The 20,861-nt window shown below is 35.8% G+C and overlaps 1 protein-coding gene across 2 annotated transcripts in view; it reads left to right on the forward strand.

Moving 5' to 3' along the window:
* Window positions 1–20,861, forward strand: part of LOC150088134 (uncharacterized) — a 244,538-nt gene that overhangs the window by 49,838 nt on the left and 173,839 nt on the right. For both annotated transcript variants that reach the window (XM_090369346.1, XM_090369345.1), the window contains exons 3-5: window positions 8,302–8,451; window positions 14,183–14,303; window positions 16,718–16,872. In XM_090369346.1, coding sequence (XP_090225472.1) covers window positions 8,302–8,451; window positions 14,183–14,303; window positions 16,718–16,872 — 426 coding nt within the window. The remainder of the gene's footprint in view (window positions 1–8,301; window positions 8,452–14,182; window positions 14,304–16,717; window positions 16,873–20,861) is intronic.

Below are 20,861 nucleotides of genomic sequence, written 5' to 3' on the forward strand. Positions count from 1 at the left end.
AGATTTACGAATTCGCACCAAATGCAAATTACTGCATTTTGTGTGCAGTTAATGTAGCGCAAATTATATGTTTATACAAATGAACTGCCACCCTTTCATGCCTTTGTTTCGATGCTGCAAAGTGTTGCAAGACGCATGGAGAATGACAAAATCGTGAATATTAACAATTGAATGAAGCCGACACAGGTTTCATTCAATTGCTAATATTCACGACAATTATGGTGCCAAGAGAAGTTACGCAGCTATTACACGGTGCCAGTAGTGTATATATTGTCATAATGGCAGTACGGTACAGTAGCGATACTGGACTCCATAGCTGAAGCAACGTCAAAGCTTTCATATTGACCTACAGAATGAATCCAGCCCCAGAAGATTCTAAGGCAAACAGTTGCGATTCGAGTCCAGTACCTCACAATTGTCTGATGGCCTCCTTTCACTTAGCAATTACAACGTCGATTGTTATAATTGTTATCAACAATTCATAGAATTTATAGACAGCAATATTGCAGAGAGGAGTTACTGGAGGCTAGACAAGAAGTCTGTACTCGTTATCGATGATTCCAAATTTTATCTTAGATGTAATATTGCAAAACAAGCGAGTGAAGTGTGCATATCAGAAACCTTCAGAATCGTTCCTTGTTCAATGCCATACATTCCATTTCGAGAATTATGAGCTGAGGAATATCATGTGTAGCGGACTAGAATTTGTAATTAATATTCAGTGTATTAATATCCTGTGTATCAACAGGCATATAAAATGCTTCTTGATACATCGATGAGTTGCCATCATTCCCACCAAATAATAGAACTTAGAACCGTTTGAAGAATGTTCATTATGATGCTGCTTCTTTTTCATATTTTTACTGTGCTGCAAGAAAGAGCAATTCATTAAGGAGTTTTCATGGCTTGACCGTCACACCGCAATACACATGGACTCCCTGCACGAAGTGGATATTCTTACTTGGTCTGTACATTCACCGAACCTCTCATCCATTGCGAGTGTATATAACGACCTCATACATAACGACCTCATACAACGGGAACTGCCGAGGGAATACGCGCTAGTCTGTAAATGACTAGATATGGTTGTACAGGTCAATAAAGTGGGATGTTAAATGGTGTCTTGCGAAACGAATATTTCACAAGACATCATTGAACATCTCACTGAGAGTAAGCTTCCTCATCTAAAAGTGCTATATACATTGAATAAAGGTTGTTAAATTGTGCATTTTTGTTCCCTTCCTCTATGCTATGTTAAAAATATGCGTACTTTCATTTGTTTCCAATCTTTCTTGTATGCTACAATTTTTGTGATCCGTTATGCTTTATACATGCTGAAGCTGCATTTTAAAGCTGGATTCTCTTAATTAGAATAACACAAGACAAAATTTGATTTTTTTCTTTCTTTTTTTAAGACGTTGTAACAGACACCAGGAAATTTGGTTTATGTTCTATTAGTAGGGTTCCATTACTGAAATCATTGGTAGCAACTGAAGGAGAAAAAAAAAAAACACAGAAAAAAAGGCAAAATAAATTTCTGTTAAATATAAAACTATAACAATATATAAGATCTGTCTGGAAGCTAGAAGCATAATTTTTGTGCCTTTTGTGGAATTATGTACACCCTTATCCCAATTCCAGGTTTAATTTTATTTTGTATTCTTTCGGAATATTTAGCAATTCAACTATTGGCGGGTGACACTACACAGAGTTGTCAACATGAATTGGGTAAAGTGTGATTACAAAATCCGTAAAAACTACATAATTCCATAGTATCATGGACGTGAGAAAACAATTAATGATGATGACTTTGGCACAAGAGTCTTTAAAGAAACTAATGAACTACTGCAACATTGTTTCAACACGAGAGACAAATACAAAAGCTATTTAATTTTCTATCAAATTTGATGAAATCCTTTGAGATTAAATCTGTGGCCTATTTCGAAAGCAAGACCCAATGATGTCAGTGGAAAGGTTCTCATTTCCTTTGCTTCTTACATTGGATCTCATCTCAAAAATGAATTGTCATGCTGGCAGTGCTTTTCCCAATGTGAAAGTAATACAGACAATTAGGCCTTAATGTGAAATCAGAAAAACAATAGATCGCTCTTTCTCTCCTTTTTTATTTTCCAAATGATTTTGCTATCAAAAATAAACAATATAAGAAGATCGGATAATACTCTGATTACTCTGACTTTTTTTACAAAAAAGAGTCATCCGAAAATTCTTATACTGAAAGGAACCCCAATATTTTTCCCCATAAAGTCTTAAAATCGAAGCAAACAAACCTTAAAGTAAGTATCTAAAAATACTTTAACTATAAAAGAACTAAAATTCCAGAAGCTATGAAATGGATGGATGCTGATTTATTGAGCCATTTTAATGTTTCTGGCTAAAAGACGTTAAGTGGGTTGCTATTTCAATTGGCGACACTTTACTAATTAAAATTTTTCTTAACAAAAAAGTGTAACGAATTTTTAAACAGCCGTATTTCGAAATACTATTTTGATAGAAATTTGTAGAAAATAAAGCTCTTAATGCCGTAAAATTTCAGAGAACTACATAATACCTTCTTTTTGATTCTCTAAAAGATTATTTTATAACTGATCGTTAACTCCACTATCTTTGACAGCATGTTCATTTCGGGCAGCATGATAAAATCTTCGTTGGATTTTGTCCTCGCTTCTGAGAGGTTGGGCAGCTGTTGGCTCTCTTTTGTCTTGCACATTAACAGATCATGATCTCGCAAGGTTGTCGACCTTCTGGTACATTAACAAACTGCATCCTGTTCTTCTCACTAGTTATCTTATTCCTTCCCCCCCTTACTCAAGACATTTCTTATAATGTCGTCTGCACCACCCTGTGATGCTGTAATAAAAGCATCGCATCCAAAAAACTGCAAGAAGTATTTGGTATTTCCAACGAACCATAAACTTCAGTGAAATTTTGACAATTTTCGTTATGAATAAATTGTATTTTATACATCGCGCTTGTTAAAGCAGAATTTTTCGGTGCCCCAACCTCTAACAGTGGCAGTAAACGCAGCTGTATAAAACTGGCTTGACTACGTTTGCTGTTCTGTAACCGTAGGCTAGTTGAGCGAATTTTTATTTTTAAAAACACTCTTCGTGGCAGATAGCAGGAACTGTTCTTAATCCCTAGCTGGGCCCTCCGCGCATGTTAGAAGCAGTACAAGATGGTGTCAGACTCTCTCTCACTTCAAGTGTAGAATAGCGCTGTATCATCAAATTGCTGTTAAAAGAGAAAGTGAAATCGGCGGAAATTCTCTCCACAAGTTAAGTGAAGTGCACAATATCGGGAGGGAACTGTAACCGTAGCAAATGTATGCGATTGGTGCATCAAGTTTCCGAAGGCCGCGAAGAAATTTATAACCCACTCTTGTTTATGTGCAGACGGCAGCTGCCACAGATTTGAACATTTGTCACGTCGAGGAACTGATTTTAGAGAACAGACTCAGATTTCTATGCGGGATACCTCATGAAAAATGTACACAAATTTCAAAAGTGCGAAGTTATAGATAATTATTGTACAAGGAATTATGTGTGTCGAGTCCCAAAGGTGTCGAGTCCCGCATTTTTTCCGAATTTGGACCAAAAGGCAACGTTTGTTGTTTGCATCGGACATTTGAACTGGTGGGCAATGCATTTCTGCAGCGAAAAGTGATTCGAGACCAAATGAGGGTACTTCACTTCAGAATCAAATAAATTCAGTATGGAATGGCACAGCAAATGATCTGCAGCACAAGAAGAAAAAAAAATTCAAAAGAGCCATAATTTGGTAAGGCCATCAAGACCTTCTTATGAGTCAGGTGGATTAAATTTCAACAAAGCCTAGTCTTTGTGCGACAACCAAATTCTCTGCTTGCACCTCCACAATGGTGAGATTGTTAGTAAGCTTTGTATACTCATATGCAAGGTAAGAAATATTGCAACCAGTATACTGGAGATGGCTACACAGGTATGAACCAACGTATCCACAAAGAGAAATAATAGAGGTGTGGGAGGACGGTGCTACCCACGAAGATCCCCTGCGCAAAACAACAACTTTGCTTATTCAAGAGATGAAGTGGCGAAATACGTGTTTTGTCACCGGACCAACGCTCCGGCATCCCTTTTCTCTATCCTTACTATCGCGTAATATGAAAGGTAGCTTTTGAAATAATAATAAACATTATGGTGAGATCCGATGTATCTTACATTCCAATATTCTAGAGTACAGCTTTAAAACGTTTTCGGAGGCAAGCCACTAGATAGTACATAACCTATTAGTAAACTGTTCAGGAGGCAACGAGATCGGCTAATGCACTGGTCGGCATTCATTTCCTCCCTGAAATAATTTCGACAGAGTCTCTTACGAAATATGTTCAAAAACTCAGATATGTGCTTAAAGTTCTCATCACCCTCATTTCTTTTAAAATATCGTAGGATAATGACCGAAAACGAAGACCTGTACACTGGTGTGCAAAATTTAAGGACCAGTGAGGTTTTCATCTGTAGCTTCTCATAGGAGTGCCCTGGATATGGGAAAAGCATATAAAAGGAACCTCGTGAGGTACAGAAATGATGAAGGAAACAACACCGACACAAAAAAGGAAACAAAACGGTACAGAAGGACTTTATTAAAAAATGGCAACATAGCACTGGCTGCCATTATACAGATGAATCACTGCCAAAGATGGAACAAAGGGAAAAGATGGTCCTCAGTAGTAGATATGGCCACCCCTAATATCGATACAGGCTTTGTACCGCCTGTCCACACTTAGAGCAATGTTGTTGATAAGTTCTTTCGGTAATATCGTCCATTCCTCTGTCAGCGCCATCTTCAGCTGGTGAACATTTTCTGGTGGTGTGGACGTGCCACTAGGCGTCTCCCCAGAGCGTCCCATATGTGTTCGATGGGATTTAGATCGAAAGAAACGGGCAGGCCAATCCATACGAACAATGTTCTCGTTTTCCAAAAGCATTTCTACAGCTGCAGTGCGAGGGTGGGTGTGGCGTTATCATCCATAAACACAAGCTCGGGGCCAATAGCACCTCGGAGCAGACGCACATGGGGAAGGATTACCTCAGTACAGTAGCGTGCACCGGTTACAGTACCGCCTTCCAGTATCTGGAGTTGTGTACGTCCATCCAAGATAACGCCTCCCCAGACGAGAAGAAAGTATTAATTTTTAATACTTTCTGTTGTTATGGTTCAGATGGATTTATTCTTGTCGAATCCTTGTACCCTCATGTAACAGTTAAGTTTCAGTATTACAGCAACTTCTCAATGATATGCTTACAGCAATTTTCAAGAAAAGGCTTGGGAAGCAGTCAAAGGGAATCGTCCTGTTGCATGTCAACGCACGTTCACAAAGAGAGAAGTGGACGACAGCGAAATGGCAACCTTGGGCTGAGAAATCATGAACAATACTCCTTATAGTTTATATTTAGTTCACAATGATTATTACTTCTTTGGTTCAATGAAGGAGCACTTCGGAGAGGTGAGGCAGATTAAAAGTTCAAGGCAGATTACTCAAGAGTTTATTCAAATTACACAGATTACCTAAAAGAAAGTTTTCATTTATAAACTTTGAAAACATAATCACTTCAGATTATGTTGACATGAATATCATAGAAGAAATGTATAACGTTAATGCACCCCTCACTATTCGGATTGTAAAAAAGGTCAAATACTAAAAAAATAAGCGATTTAACTAACGACCTAATTGGAGAATTTTAAATTGCTTAATGCAGGTTAATTTCAGTGCCAGAGATCAGATAACAAAACCACTGACACACCTTACATTTATCTATTTTTGTGTTATGCTCGACCTTATTATAAATACATGAAACTGATTTCTTAATTCAAAAGAGGTTAATTCATCATAGTAGATGAATAATTCTAAAAGTTTTTTATTTTTTTTCATTTACTTTTCTTTTTATTTCTCCTCTTCTGAAAACTCGAGTCTTTCATTCCATAAAAACAGTTAAGCCGATTTTACAACAAAGGCAATTTAAAGATTTGATAATTCGTGGCTGTAGGTGATTTGTAATTTACTGGGAATCCAAACTCGATATAACTTCAAATAACTATAATTTTACATCAACCTAAAGGTATTAGGGAAAATTTTAATAAAGAAGAGTATTTTACTTAGAACTCACTCATACCATTAGTTTCTTTTTCTTTGGTTCACGCGTGACTGAATCGAGATAAAACTGTGGTTCGTGCTAAGACCGATTTTTCTTCTCTTTATTACGCTGTAAGGAAGAAAGTGAAGTCGATTTTTGTGCTTGGCGAGTTGGGATAAGTTTATTAAATTACGTATTAGAGTACATCACTTTTTTAAATCTAAAATATATTCATACGCGATTATAGTTCACAAAGTTTAATCAATCAACCAAACTCACAAACGTGTTGAATGTGGCTGTTATGTAATGTATTCCTTCCTGCATTATGCAGAGAAAAAAAACCCGTCCAAGTTCTGGCTTTCCAGCCGTGCCAAAGAGGGAAGTGTGCACTGGATGCTAAGCACCTGGCCCTCGATAAAGAAGAGGGCTCCTAAACGTTTGTTTCGACAACCTTGTTTTGACAATTCAGTGTAATTTAATGTCATATGTTTTAGGCAACTAGTAGTACTTATTTAAATATTAGTACAGTAAGGATGTATAAGTAGCCATGCTCGACTGTCATTTCAGCATCAAGAAAACATTTTCAAAACTGCGTAGATGTTTATTATGAAATAATGACGTTAGTTTTGATTGGGATGATGCGAAAGGCAGCTGTCTAAAATAATTTTTGCATGTTGTGACGATTGCGTGTTGTGTTTAATGAATTATTCATAAAGTTTCAGCTTGAAATTACGGCGTAGAAACATTCTTCTTTTTATTGGATATTTAAGAAAATTATTTCCTTTGAAATCGAAAGAAAAGAAATTTGCGGAAGCGGTAGTAGCAGGAACTCTTTCGAATTCAGCTTTTAGCTTAGAAATTCAGTGAACCGTAAAGTAGGTTACATTTGGAATCTATTCATTGAATTTTTATATGAAAAATGTAGGTGGCTTAAATAACAAAACTGAGAATTTAGTTATTCCTCTACAAATGGCTTCTATCACATTATTACTTTCATTATAATCAACTTAATTCAAGTGGTATAAGGGAAAGGATACTGCAGTTCTTGTGAAAGTCAGCACTGATGTAATCAAAGTAGAAATTTCGGGACTAATTTTAATATAGCACTAATACGTTAATATTTATTGACATAAATATATAACTTTTGCACTATTTCTATTACCATTGTTGATGCTTATTTTATGTTATTCTTAATTTTTATTTAGCAGCTTTATGATGAACTAAATTTCATTTTTTTTAAGGTTAAATGAGAAATGTAAGTATCAATTACCGTTATTCTTTCGTTTCTCATTATTTATGCTGCTGTTGTTTTTGCATAGCGCTCAATTTATCAAGAAAAAAGTGCTCTAAGACAGAATCAATTTTTGAAGTAATTTAACTAGAAGCGATTCTTATAAAATCCATTATTATTCTCAATTGCTTTTTCAATACTAATCCTATTTTTTATAAAATTTCTCTCTTGAAAATTAAGACATTTGTGAAGTTATTTTATCGAAGATACTGCAAATCCTATTACTCTTAGGAATGACTCATCCTATCCTATTACTCTTTAGTTTAATCCGATTTGATATCAAATCGGATTAACCCAAATTGCATTTTTTTGTGTTGATGCTAAAACCGATAATTGTACATTTTTGCACTGATCTAGATTATCAAAGTTCTGTAATAATATAAAATAAGATTTAATTTTAAGGCGTTTTTTTATTTATCTTTAGGCTCATAACACTCTTTGGAATCGAAAAAATCAGAAACAGCGATTCGTTTACATGTTTCGTTTGTGTTTGGTTATAATTATTGAATGTCTCCCAATGCACTGGCAGACATTCATTAATTATAACTAAAACATTGATTATGATTAAAGAATGTCTGCCTTCTCGTTTCATACTACTTCCTTTTTTTTTGACGTCCCAAAGATTCACAGGCGTCTTTGGAAATCTCAGGAAGTCTTCTTTATAAATATGTTCCCGTTTAATAAAAATCAATTCATCTACACTGGACTTCATGAGTACTCACGAAATCACATATAATTTAAGTTTAGAGATTTAAATATAAGCTTATTTATCAATTCGCGCAGGATCTGTTTTTTTACTGTGCGGAATCCGAACTTTATGTGCGGAATCAAATCAAATTTAATAACATAGATTGTGTTTTCATTATTTTTTTTTTTCAGTCGTCAAAGGAATACAAAGATAAGAGTTCTAGTCCCAGATCAATGCTCATCACATCGTTCGAAAAATCTGTTCCCATGGTTACATATCTAGCCTGTTTCATCGTATGTGACTTCGAATATATGCAGTCAAATACAGAAGGAGGAAAAAAGGTCAGTTTAAGTATTAATTTAAAAAAAAGTATAATAAATAGGTTGGTTAGGTTAGGTTATGTTATGTTAGTTTATAACACTGTTCAAAGCTTATAATACAAGTTTTGAACAGTGTTATAATAAAAGTATGATGAAGGTATGAATTCATGTGTAGAACATAATTATTAAGTAAAGATCTTAAGACCTTCACTGCGATATGGAACGATCCAATATTTAATATGCTTATTTTATTTACTCATATTAATCAACTTATATGCATATTTGCTGATTAATTGGCAAAAACCAGTATCAGATGTTTTTGCATTAACTGCGCATCCGCTATTGTTTTTTAGTCTGCTCAGAAATATTCAATAATAAATCTAAATCAGCATTGAAGATTTATAAAAATTGATATAATATATATATATATATATATGTATATGTGGTATCTTGAATGATCTACTGAAATCAATGGTATCATAGATGTGATGCATTGAAATTGATCAGAAAACATCACTATTTTTCAGAGTTCCTCATTTGCATAAATAAGAAAACGATAGCGGACAAAAGCATTTTTAATAAACAATGATTGGGATTAATGGATTGGTCTTGTGTTTCGATATGGATTATGCTTTGGATGCGGATTTTTCTGTCTGACATAATTTTGTTTTGCGATGGAGGATAGAAACTTTGTATAATGGTTGTACACTATCTTGACACAAAATTCGAGATGATTAATGTTTTTTACAATATATCTAATGGCATGATGTGAAACTGATGCATAATTTTATTTATTGAAAATAAACAAAAAAAAAACATGCATTAAAACAAAATTTCATCTTCGTGATGCAATAAAATTGTGTCACGAAGATGTAATTTTATTAAAATATTTAGACCCGAAAGATAAATGAGTGATACAGATAAAATATTTCCTTGTATTGGAATTAGTTTATTTATGCTAAAATTTCTAAAAGGAGTTCATCCCTACTTCCGAACAGCCAATTTGCTAGAAGGGTATACAGTTAGCATTAGCATTAGTAGAGGCATTTGATGCAAGAAAGCAAGCTTATGCAGTATCAGCCAAAAAAAAAAAAAAAACCCACTTCCACTTCACCCCTCTGTTCGTTCAAAATACCTGTCCAGCTGAGCCTTAAACTTATTTAGGCTATCAACCTCTACCACAAGGGATGGAAGTCTGTTCCACCAACCAACCACCCGCTGGCTAAAGGCAAATTTCCCACGTCTATCCTACATCTGTCTTTCCTCAATTTGAATTTATGCCCTCTCAGGTGATTTTTCTGATCGAGAGGAAGAATCCCATCAGCATTGAGCATGCTCAAACCATTCAAGGCTTTATACACCTCTATCAGATCACCTCGCTGGTGCCTAGTCTCCAGACACTGTAATTTGCAAAACTTAAGCCTTTCTTCGTAAGAGCACCCCTTTGTTCCATTCACCAATCTTGTTGCCCTTCTCTGTACTCGTTCCAGCAGCTCTACATCCTTCTTGAAATGAGGCCTCCAGACCTGTATACAGTACTCTAGGTGTGGCCTGACCATCGCCTTATACAATGGAATAATCACCTCCTTATCCCTGCTGGAAAAATTCCTGTATATCTTTGACAATACTCCATGAGCTACTCTTGCAGCCCGTCTGCACTGCTCAGAGAACTTCATATCTGCCTGCACAACCACCCCCAAGTCCCTTTCATTCTCTACCACTGTCAGTGTAGTACCACAGAGTTGATACGTTGCTCTGGGGTTGCTGTTTTCCATGTGTAGTACTTTACATTTGTCAATGTTAAACTTCATTTGCCACCTCTCAGCCCATCTGCTCAACCTTTCCAGATCCTGTTGCAGCAGCATAGTGTCAGTAGTGTCCTTGACAACCCTCCCAACCTTTGTATCGTCTGCAAACTTGGACATTAAGCCCGATATACCATCATCAATATCATTTATAAATACAGAAAACAATAATGGACCCAACACTGAGCCCTGAGGGACTCCACTAATAACATTAGTCCACGATGAGCAGTGTCCATTGATTACCACTCTCTGTCTTCTCCCCCTCAACCACCCCTTTATCCATAGCAGCAATTTGCCTCCAATGTCACACTGCTCCAATTTGTGTAGCAGTCTTCCATGTGCAACAGTATAAAAAGCCTTTCTAAGATCCAAGTATATAATATCAAAGTTATTCCCTGCATCCAGTTCTTTTGTGACTGCATCATGGTATCCAATCAAGTTGGTCAGGCAAGACTTCCCCTTAACAAAACCATGCTGTGTCTGAGCTATAACTGAAGTCTTGTCTAAATGATCCTGCAGTGCTTCTTTCACCAGTGCCTCCATTAATTTTCCTGGAACAGAAGTTAAGCTCACAGGTCTATAATTACTTGTGTCAGCCTTTGATCCTCCTTTGTGAATTGGGGTCACATTTGCACATTTCCAGTCTATGGGTACCTCCCCTGAGTCCAAGGAAGCTCTCATAATTATGGCTAAGGGTTTGCTTACTTCCATTGCTGCCTCCTTTAATATAACTGGATAGATCCCATCCACCCCGGGTGCCTTTCTTGTGTTTATCTTCAACAGTTTCTCCTCCACTTTACTCCCAGTTATTTCAAGATTCTGTGGCTTACTGCTAGAGTTGAATACACCTCTGGCATTCCCCTCACTGAATAACTCCTCATGTGTGAATGTCGATGCAAAATATTCATTTTGTTTGTTAGCTACCTGAGCAGGATCATCAACACTTGACCCATCAATATCAAGTGGACCAATCTGATTCATCCCCTCCCTTCTAGAGTTTACATAAGTAAAGAACTCTTTGCTGTTTTTCTTTGCATCCCTTGCCAAGGATTTCTCGTAATCTGCCTTCGCCTGCCTAACCTCCTTTGTAACTTGGTTGCATATCAACTTGTATCTATCATAGGCTTCTGTGTCATGTGTTAATTTGTATGTATCCCATGCATTTTTCTTCTCTGCCATATGCCTCATTAGTTCATCTGACATCCATTTTGGCCTAAACCTTAAACAATATTTCTTAGTTTGTATGTAAAGCCTAGTAGCTTCCAAGATAAGTTCTTTGAATGCTTCCCATTTTGAATTTGCTGTTGGTAACATCATCAGTTGGTCCCACAGTATAGAATTTAAATACTGGCTCAGTCCATCGTAGTCGCCTTTACGGAAGCAATAACCCTTCCCTTTACCCCTAATGGTAGTTACCTCTTTGAGTAAATCCCACTTCAGCACGCTGTGATCACTGCCACCTAGTGGTTCATTTATCTGCAGATTCTTAATGCATGAAGAATCACTGCTGATAATCAAATCAAGAGTATTACTCCCTCTAGTTGCCTCCCGAACATGCTGATGTAGAAAACAATCATCCAATAAATCCACAAAAGCCCTGCTAGTGTGTGAGTAACCAGCCCCCAAATTCCAGTCAATATCTGGGAAATTAAAATCTCCCATTATAAGACACTCTGATTTACTGGCCCACTCTATTTCCCTGTACAGTTCCTTATTATACTCATCAGAGTCATTAGGCCTATAGCACACTCCTACTCTCAATTTTGATCTCCCAATGTTTATGTCACACCAAACTTACTCGACACTGCACTGTCCAGCGATGTCGACTGGCTTCACTTCCTTGGTTTTTATGTGTTTCTTAACTAATAGCATAACCTCTCCCCCCTTCCTATCCTGTCTATCCTTTCTGTAGACGTTGTACTCCCCTAATTGCAGTTCTGCATCCCTTATATCTGTGTGACACCACGTCTCTGATATCCCAACAATATCTGACTTCGATGTTTTGAGCAATACCTCAAATTCATCAAATTTATTTACTAAACTCCTAGCATTGGTGTACACGCAAGTATACCTGCCCCTGTTTCAATCCTTAGCTACCCTAACACAACCCATGTGTTTACTTGTACCGCAATGGCTCCCAACAGTCTCTGAAATACCATGCATCTTGTTTTTCAGGCTTCTGCTCATTCTAATAGAAGCAGTGCAAGAATCTCTTTCACCTCTGCCAGTGGCTACTGTCAATCTATTGGTCTTTGTCTCCCCCCAAGCTAGCAGTTTTCCGACCCACCTAACACTGCCTCGATAGCATCAGCAAATATTCTTGCGCCCTTTCTATTTGTAATAACGATACAGTGCAATAAGGTATTTTGGTCTCAACTACTATATACACAGCTGGGCATTTTAATGTCGATGACTTTAAAATGCAATGAAATTAAAATGTTCTCCAATAGCAATGAGGCTAATTTAAGTTGTTGATTACTGATTCATGTGCTTATTCATCCACCAGTATTTCACGTCTGTACATGATATTCGTTGAAAATTTCTCCAAGTCAATGCCCGGGATGGTAACAATATTCGGAGAAAGCTAGGGGAACGTGTCTGCCAAAAACATGTTCCTACTGTTATCAGTGAGAATACGATGCCTCCGTGGTGGCATTCCGAAGTTTGCATGCCAAACAGCCCTTGAGATGATGAAAGGATTTCCACCCACACTACTCAATAGTCTGAAGACCACACCAAAGGACTACAAGATCATAATGTCGCATGTAGCGGCATGGGAATGAGGCCTATTTTTGCACGCTGACTTCTAGTCTGTACATAGCTATAGTCTGTACATCCCTGAACACCTGACGTATGCTCAAAATCCTTAGAATTCAAAGATTGTAGGAATTTATTTTATCAATATAGGAAAATAAAGAAGTTTATTGAATAATTAAAAATTCAACGGTTTATTTGTATCCAAACTACTCTTAATCCATGAGATTAAATATGTTGTTATTCGATTTTAATTTGTCACATTAATTAAGACGTGAGGTATATAGATTGAATTGGCCTTTGCACTTTTAAATCATTACAGTTACTCATTGCGAGGCTATAGGAAATTTACATGTGCATAATAGAACGAAAACTCTGATCTGTATAAATTAAATGTTTCAGTTGAAAGAAGCAAATGTTATATCCTCTCAGTATCAAAAATTTCCTTATTAACCAAGCGTAAAATTTAATACATTAATTTCTGACTTTTTAAGCCATTTTAAGTCTTTGTGTTTTAACTTTCATATTCAGAAATCAAAATCTTTTAAGTTTCAGCTTCATAAGAGTCTAGGAATAAGATAAATTATTTTCTTGATGAAAATGGCCATCCATTTTCAAAAAATAAATAAAAAAATAGTAAAAAAAAGTGAGATTCGAAGAGCAGAAATTCTAAATTTTGGATTTGAAATTTATCAATCATAATGTTCATACCCGATTAAAATTTTAATCGGGTATGAACCGATGTTGTTGTTGTTGGTATGTTGTTTAATGGCACAAGGACTGCTAAGGCCATATTGTGCCTCCAAAAATCTTCTTGTTACTTCTGCTGGCTACGAATCCATTTTGATATCAAAAATAGCAATTCAAAGAACAACGGATCCATCCCTTTCCAGGACTGTTATGCAAGTCGAGTGCATTTAATTTTTAAAATTCAAGCTATTTATTAATTTTCCAGGGCTGTTATATAAGACTCACTTGACTTGCATAAAAGGCCATTTCTAGGGCTGTTATGTAAGTCGTGTGCATTTTATTTTCAGATTTAAAACTATTTAATAATTTTTATATTTTATTTTATTTTAGAGTTATTTTCAGGACATAAAAATAATATATAAATGTAGGGAATATTTCTTTTCATTGCTTTCATATCCTAATCATTTAACATTTAATAGAAGATAAATCATTGTATTTTTCAGTTTCGTGTTTATGCAACTCCTGATCAGGTACAGAAAACTGATTACGCTCTGAGAGTTGGAACTGGCGTTTTAAATTATTACGAGAAATATTTCGATGTTCCCTATCCACTTCCAAAACAAGGTAAACTCAAAATCTGAACTTTTTTCTATGTTAAATGACTTCCTGATAGTCTCCAGTACTAATCATTTCGTACTCTCAGAATTAAACATAAAAACAGTAATTTTCCCTTTGATTTCTTTGTATAGAATCATAACTAAAATAATTTTCTTTCGGGAGCACATCCCCAAATAATAAATTTGTGATACGAATTTTGCATTGTAATCATTCATTACAACATTTTTGATATCTCCAAAACTTTTGAAATCTTCAAAAGTGTTTTATCATGCCAATATTTACAATACACGTAGTTATAAAAAAATATTCAACGGTGCAGAAGAGTTAGAGCATTCAAATTTTTAATCTACACGAGCTTTCGAGTTTCCATTTTGTGGTTTAACAGAATGTTTTGCATAAAATGGTAGCTTGCTCACTCAGTCACTCCAGTAACATGTTTAGATCATTTGGGTGCCTAAGGAACTTTGGGATTTTGGTGCACATCTGATCTATTTTTGTGCATATTTGTGCGAAACGTCATAAATGTATATTTCAACATTTTAAGAACTCGACATGATTGGTTCCTTAAGCGCGCAGACCTAGTGCGCCTATGCTTAAATGCACCACTGGCTCAACCCATTGGATTCAAAAAAAATAGTAACCCACCAAGTTTCATGCGGTTTCAGCAATGGCTTTTTTAATTACTGGTGCTGCAATTTCAAGACCAGCAACGTCCATCACTCCAGAAGTTTACAAGTCCCTGATCCGATGATGAGTGATCGACGAGTGACAGTTCGGGCCATAAAAATGGTCCGAACTGTCTTATCATCTGAATGTATGTACCATATAATAGCAGAGGTTCTCGTTATAAAAAAAAAAAAAGGTGTTAGCACGATGGGATCCCAAAATTGTTAATAGCAGATCAAAAACGGGAAATACAGTTGTAAAATGAAGTGAATATTTGCATCGTTTTCAAGTAGATCCAGCAAATTTACTTGCAACGTTTGTCAGCATGGATGTGGTGTGGGTACATCGCTTTCAACCAGAGACAAAGTAGTAGTCCAAACGGTGGGAATTTCGCTCTTCGTCACCTCCGAAGAAAGCGAAATCGATTTCCTCCGCTGACAAGGTTAGCATCGGTTTCTTGGGATGCTCATGGAGTGATGCTAGCGGATTACTTTCAGAAATGCCAGACAGTCATGGAAACGTATTATGCAGACCTTGTGAGGCGTTTCCGTGAGTAAAACCATTCAAGACAAACCCGAGAAAAGCTCAGCAGAGGAGTCTTGTTCCACCAGGAGAATGCGCTTGCTCACGAGTCTTAGACGAATCCACATATTCGTCAGTTCTAGCACGATTGAACGTTCACCTATTTCCTAATTTGAAAAAAAAATAAATAAACAAAATACCTGGCTAGCATCCATTTTCCCACTGAAAATGACGTCATTGCGCTGTGGTGAATTCCTGCAGTCCCAAGTGAAATCGTTCTTCGCAGCTGGAATCAACGCATCGGTGGCAAAAATATATATCGACTCCAAAGGAAATTATGTTGAAAAGTAACATGTTAGCAAACTCCGCAAATAAACCCTTCACACTCAGGCCATGAACTTTTCAAACGACCCTCATAAATAGCTGTTACTTCCTTGACTAACCATATGATTCCCTTTCGTAAGTATTTTTTACTGTTTTTACACTAAAATTCTTGTTGGGGTTTAGAAATCACATTAAGTGTTGCTACATCATTTTAATGAATCAGATTACTGTAATATACCGTATATTAACTTAATTCATTTATTACTTTATTTGCCTTCAATTTATTTTTATCCTGAGTACCTTACCTATTATTAACTCTGAATTATATTTTCGTCGTTATATTATAGGCTACATATTGTAATACAACTTGAACTGAAGGTAATGGACATGGAATACTGCAGACTACAGACAGAACGAATATACCTCTTTTAGTTGTAACTTTTTTTTATACCAAATAAGATAAATTTCGGTCAGATATTAATAAAATGAGGAGGGTGGGAAAGGGAGATAAAACTTCGACTGGCCTAGTCAAAGAAGTCCTGTCCGCACTCTGCACTCTTAATTCTGAACTTCAGTCATTCATACTACAGTGTATGGAAATTTCTAAAATCCGAGATTATTTATTAAAAAGGAAAATATAACTGTTGTAGTTCTCATTTTTACACTTGCTGACAATCCTCATTTCAGATCTTGCTAAAACTTTACTTTGTTTATGATCGAATGATCGTATATACACATCCATAGGTTACAAAAAAATCGCGCATCAAAGAAGTTCGATTACTTTTATGTTAAGAAGATGCTCACTTCCTGTTTTCTCTAAATCATAACTCATGAAAAGTACACGATTCCTCTTTTTAAAAGCCTTTCTAGCTTAAATGAATAACTCTGTTTCTTTCCTTTATTTTCAGATATGATCGCTATTCCCGATTTTGTGTCAGGCGCTATGGAGCACTGGGGATTGATTACTTACCGGGAGACCAACCTTCTGTATGACAAACAATCATCTAGTCCACTAAATCAGCAGCGTGTGACTTCAGTTATAGCGCATGAATTGGCACATATGGCAAGTTTTATATATATATATATATATATATATATATATATATATATATATATATATATATATATATATATATATATATATATATTGGTTGTATAATCATTAGTTTCACTTCATGAATAATTGTTATCAAAAAAAAAAAAAGATTTCTTGTTATTTCTGAAGGAAATTTTCGGCATGGCTCCTACCATGAATTATCTACTCTATTCTGTGAATAACTAACACCTCTTTAAAATGGAAGTATTATGTAATATCATGTTACTTGTTAGTAATGTGGTTGATGTCCTCTTCTGGTCATCTGTTTCGGTGCGTTGACACCTCATGAGTGTAAGGCTAGGCGGCCCATGAATGCATCATATGACATTTGTCATGTGTTGCATTGGTGGCGAGTTAAAAATCGACGGAAGTCCTATCATAGACAAAAGTTAGTTAAATGAGATGCAATTCTTACTATTTTTATCTATAGGTAAGCTTAGAGAAGTTTGTAGTTTAAACTTTGGAATGAAGCAAATATGAATCAAATATAAATGAAAACTGGGAGGAAAGTATTTAATAGTATCAAGAAATGAACTATCTCAATTTCTAACCTTACAGATCTTGAACTTAATCAAAATAATTACTACAACGATTCTTTTACAGAATATCACTGATGCACAAGCGATAAAATTCACTACCGGTGTGCACTGTCACTTGATTTTATCAAAATTGAAGTGAAGTGGAAACTTATCTGAAAGCACTTCTAGGTCAGAAAACTTCCTGAAAGCTTTGAAATGAGAAAATCTGGCCTTTTTCTTCCTAAAAATCTGAGTAGGTTGTCCAAGTTATTTATTTTTTTAACGAATTTGTCGCTTCATTCCGACGTCTTATTTTCTTTCTCTACAGCTCTATAAGGTTGAACAATAAATTAATCACACTGCTTCTGTATATACTTCTGTTTTTAAACATGCAGGGTGTTTAAAAACTTCAGGAAGCAAATGTAGGGGCAGATAAAAAATGTTCCTATAAAAATGTCTCAGCAGTCTTTATTTCCGAGACATTTAACATTAATCATAAATTACAGACATAAAAAAGAAACTTAAAGAAACCTGTAAGGAAAACATTTAAAGAAACTACACAGCGGCTTCTATTTTGTTCAATGCAGAATTCAGCGCGACAAATCCTTCATACTCTGCATGACTTATTTCAGGATTATTCTGAATGGGTCAGTAGCTTATAAAATGCAGTTTCTCAGTTCGTTTCGAGTGGCCTTCTGTGGCAGACTAGTTGGCATAATATATCGCAGTCTGCAACTCATTTTGTACAGGTTTGGATTCAATTTGCGTCAATGACTATATTGAGAGAATTGTGAGAAATTTCTCAATTGCTCTTCATCCAAGTCGCTACTTCAACGATCTCAATTATAAGGTGTATGTTTTCTCTCGCTAATAATTACGGGTTTTCAACCGGCACAACATTCAGACCACCTTCTGAGTACACACTTCAATAGAGCGTACATTTGGGATTAGTTAATACCAATATTTAAAAAATGTTTATCTTGCGTAGTAATACGGGTGGGTTTACCATGGATCTCATGTGGCCTCAAGCAGAGTAATATAATTGTGTAAGTTGGGTTCATCGTGGTGACCAGTGTACAGGGTCGTTTCAACCTATTTGAATGTCAGAAACATTTCATTTTGGGAAAGGTGGGCTGGTGCAAGGTTGTATATATAAACTCGAATCTTTACTAATTTTCAAGGGGTGTTTTGTAATAGTTCCCACAAATTGGTCAGCAGAAAATTTAGGTGTGTCATTCCTGAAAGTTCTGCTGATATATATAAAAAAATATATCAATAAAATTCTTTTCCAGAACACCACACAAAACATTAAAGGAAAAATATGTTGATAATGGGTACTGACAATCGCATGTGCGTTTCATTCGACCCATGAATGAGCGTTTCGAGAGTGGACGTTCCAGTTCTTGTAAGATATTAATTCATTTATAACCAGAACATGGATGAAGGAAAGCGAGGTCGCGTGAACATTGCAAAATGAGCGACTGACAAAGTTTTTCTGCATTTACTCATATTTTGTGACAATAATTCTTGGACAGCCTTACTGTGAAATGCATACAATTACTATTCATGTAATGTTCTCCATACGCTTGTAGATAAAACATTTATCCGACCTGACATAATTCTCGTATTTGTGATAGGAGATATTTGTATAGCAAGAGCATTTGCTCTTGAAATTTGAATTCGTTGAAATCTGTCAGCATTTACCCATAATAGTCTCAGCATACCTGTTTCTATAAGCTGTCTCTCCACATCAGCAGAAGTTTCACAATTACCTGGTACTCGCTGACTGAAAAACAGCAGCTATGGAAATTATTATGAACTGCACCATGAGTGACTGATCGTACCAACTACAATATCAGTTTATACCGTGCTGTAAATAACGAGGCAGTCGTGGAATTTGAAGCTCAAGAAACAGACGCATTGACAGTACTTATATTTATTCTATCATACTGGTTATTCACAACTGTTATGATTCATGTAGTAGAACAACACTATTCAATTATCAAAAGGTGAGGAAGTCCAAATCTTTAGCCAAATAGCAGCGGATTTTGCATCATGACGCGTGTTTTGAATCAAAGGCATAAATTTGAACATAAAAAACGTTTCTCTGCTCTATACGGTTTTGCAATTTATGATTATTGTTGAATATCTCAGAAATAAATACTACCAAGACTACTACTAGTTTATAGCAGCTTTGTTCTTATTCTTAGCTATACAATATTTAGAATTTTGCAAATCTTTCAGCAGTGCTATCATATTGCTCTAAAAAGCATGAGGGCCTCTGTTTTTTTGTCATCAACGGAATTGTTCATTACGAATTTAACCCTCAGCAACAGACAGTCACTCGAACATTCTGGTTTAAAGTTTGGAACGTTTAAGACAGCAGTACATTTTTTGAAGAAGATCGTTGTTGTAAAGTTTAGGCGCATCAGTGACTTAGACACATTGGGCCGTTGTATATTATGTCTGTACAAGCGTATGTTCGTGGGCAATTTGCGTGTTGTGCAGACTGAACAACCCGAAATAACCCACGGAGGAAAATCCTCGGCTAAATCTAGCCTCGATTGAGGACGACTTTTTGCAGTCATAGACTAGAGGAAGATGGGAAAATTCCTCCAGTCATAGACGAGAATGGAACTCAGACCCCTTCAAACGAATGTCAAGTGGCAAAACCATTATATTGTCAAAGGGATGAAATCCAAATATTTCGCCAAATAGCAGTGGATTTTGCATCATGACAACGAATATCTGAAAACTTGTTCGATACGGCTATTTTTTGAATAATACAAATACCACTGATAGAGCATCAACTGCACTCTTCTGCTCTTCTCCCATCATTGAGAAACTTCTTGAATGAATCATATTTTATACCAGTTGAACACATTTGGAGCACTAATAAAAGGATTTCTAGGAAATGTTTTCCACCAATGTTTCCAAGAATAGTAAACAGACGTCTGTGTATAAAGTCGGTCGAATACTTGGAAAGTAGCCTCAGCCACTTAAGGTTAGTGATTATATCATATTTGGATTTATTAAAAGAATTGGTCTCGTTGCTTAAGCTTATTATTTCATATAGTATGTATTGCTAAGAGAAATTAAACATATAAATGCGGAATGCGGATTCAAATGATGTGACCTGTGCTGTTGTACCTTCGACTAAAAGCAATTGCGCATTACCATACCTACATTTCAAATTTCCTAACTTGAAATGTATGCCTTAAAGTACACATTTAAAATTATGGGCGATGAAAGATTATGTGCCATCTATATCATTATGCAGTTATAAACATCTGGTATAGTTCAATGCGGATCTTAAACTTAATTTAAAACCCAAAGAAAAATTTGCACGATAAAATAAAATATTCTCCTCGACAAAATTAAAATCACTCGAAAAAACATGAAGGATATAAAACAAATTATATATAGAAATCGCTTGTT

This window comes from Mastigoproctus giganteus, chromosome 3 (assembly GCF_048544385.1).
Source record: "Mastigoproctus giganteus isolate SK-2022 chromosome 3, ASM4854438v1, whole genome shotgun sequence".
Taxonomy (NCBI): Eukaryota; Metazoa; Arthropoda; class Arachnida; order Uropygi; family Thelyphonidae; genus Mastigoproctus; species Mastigoproctus giganteus.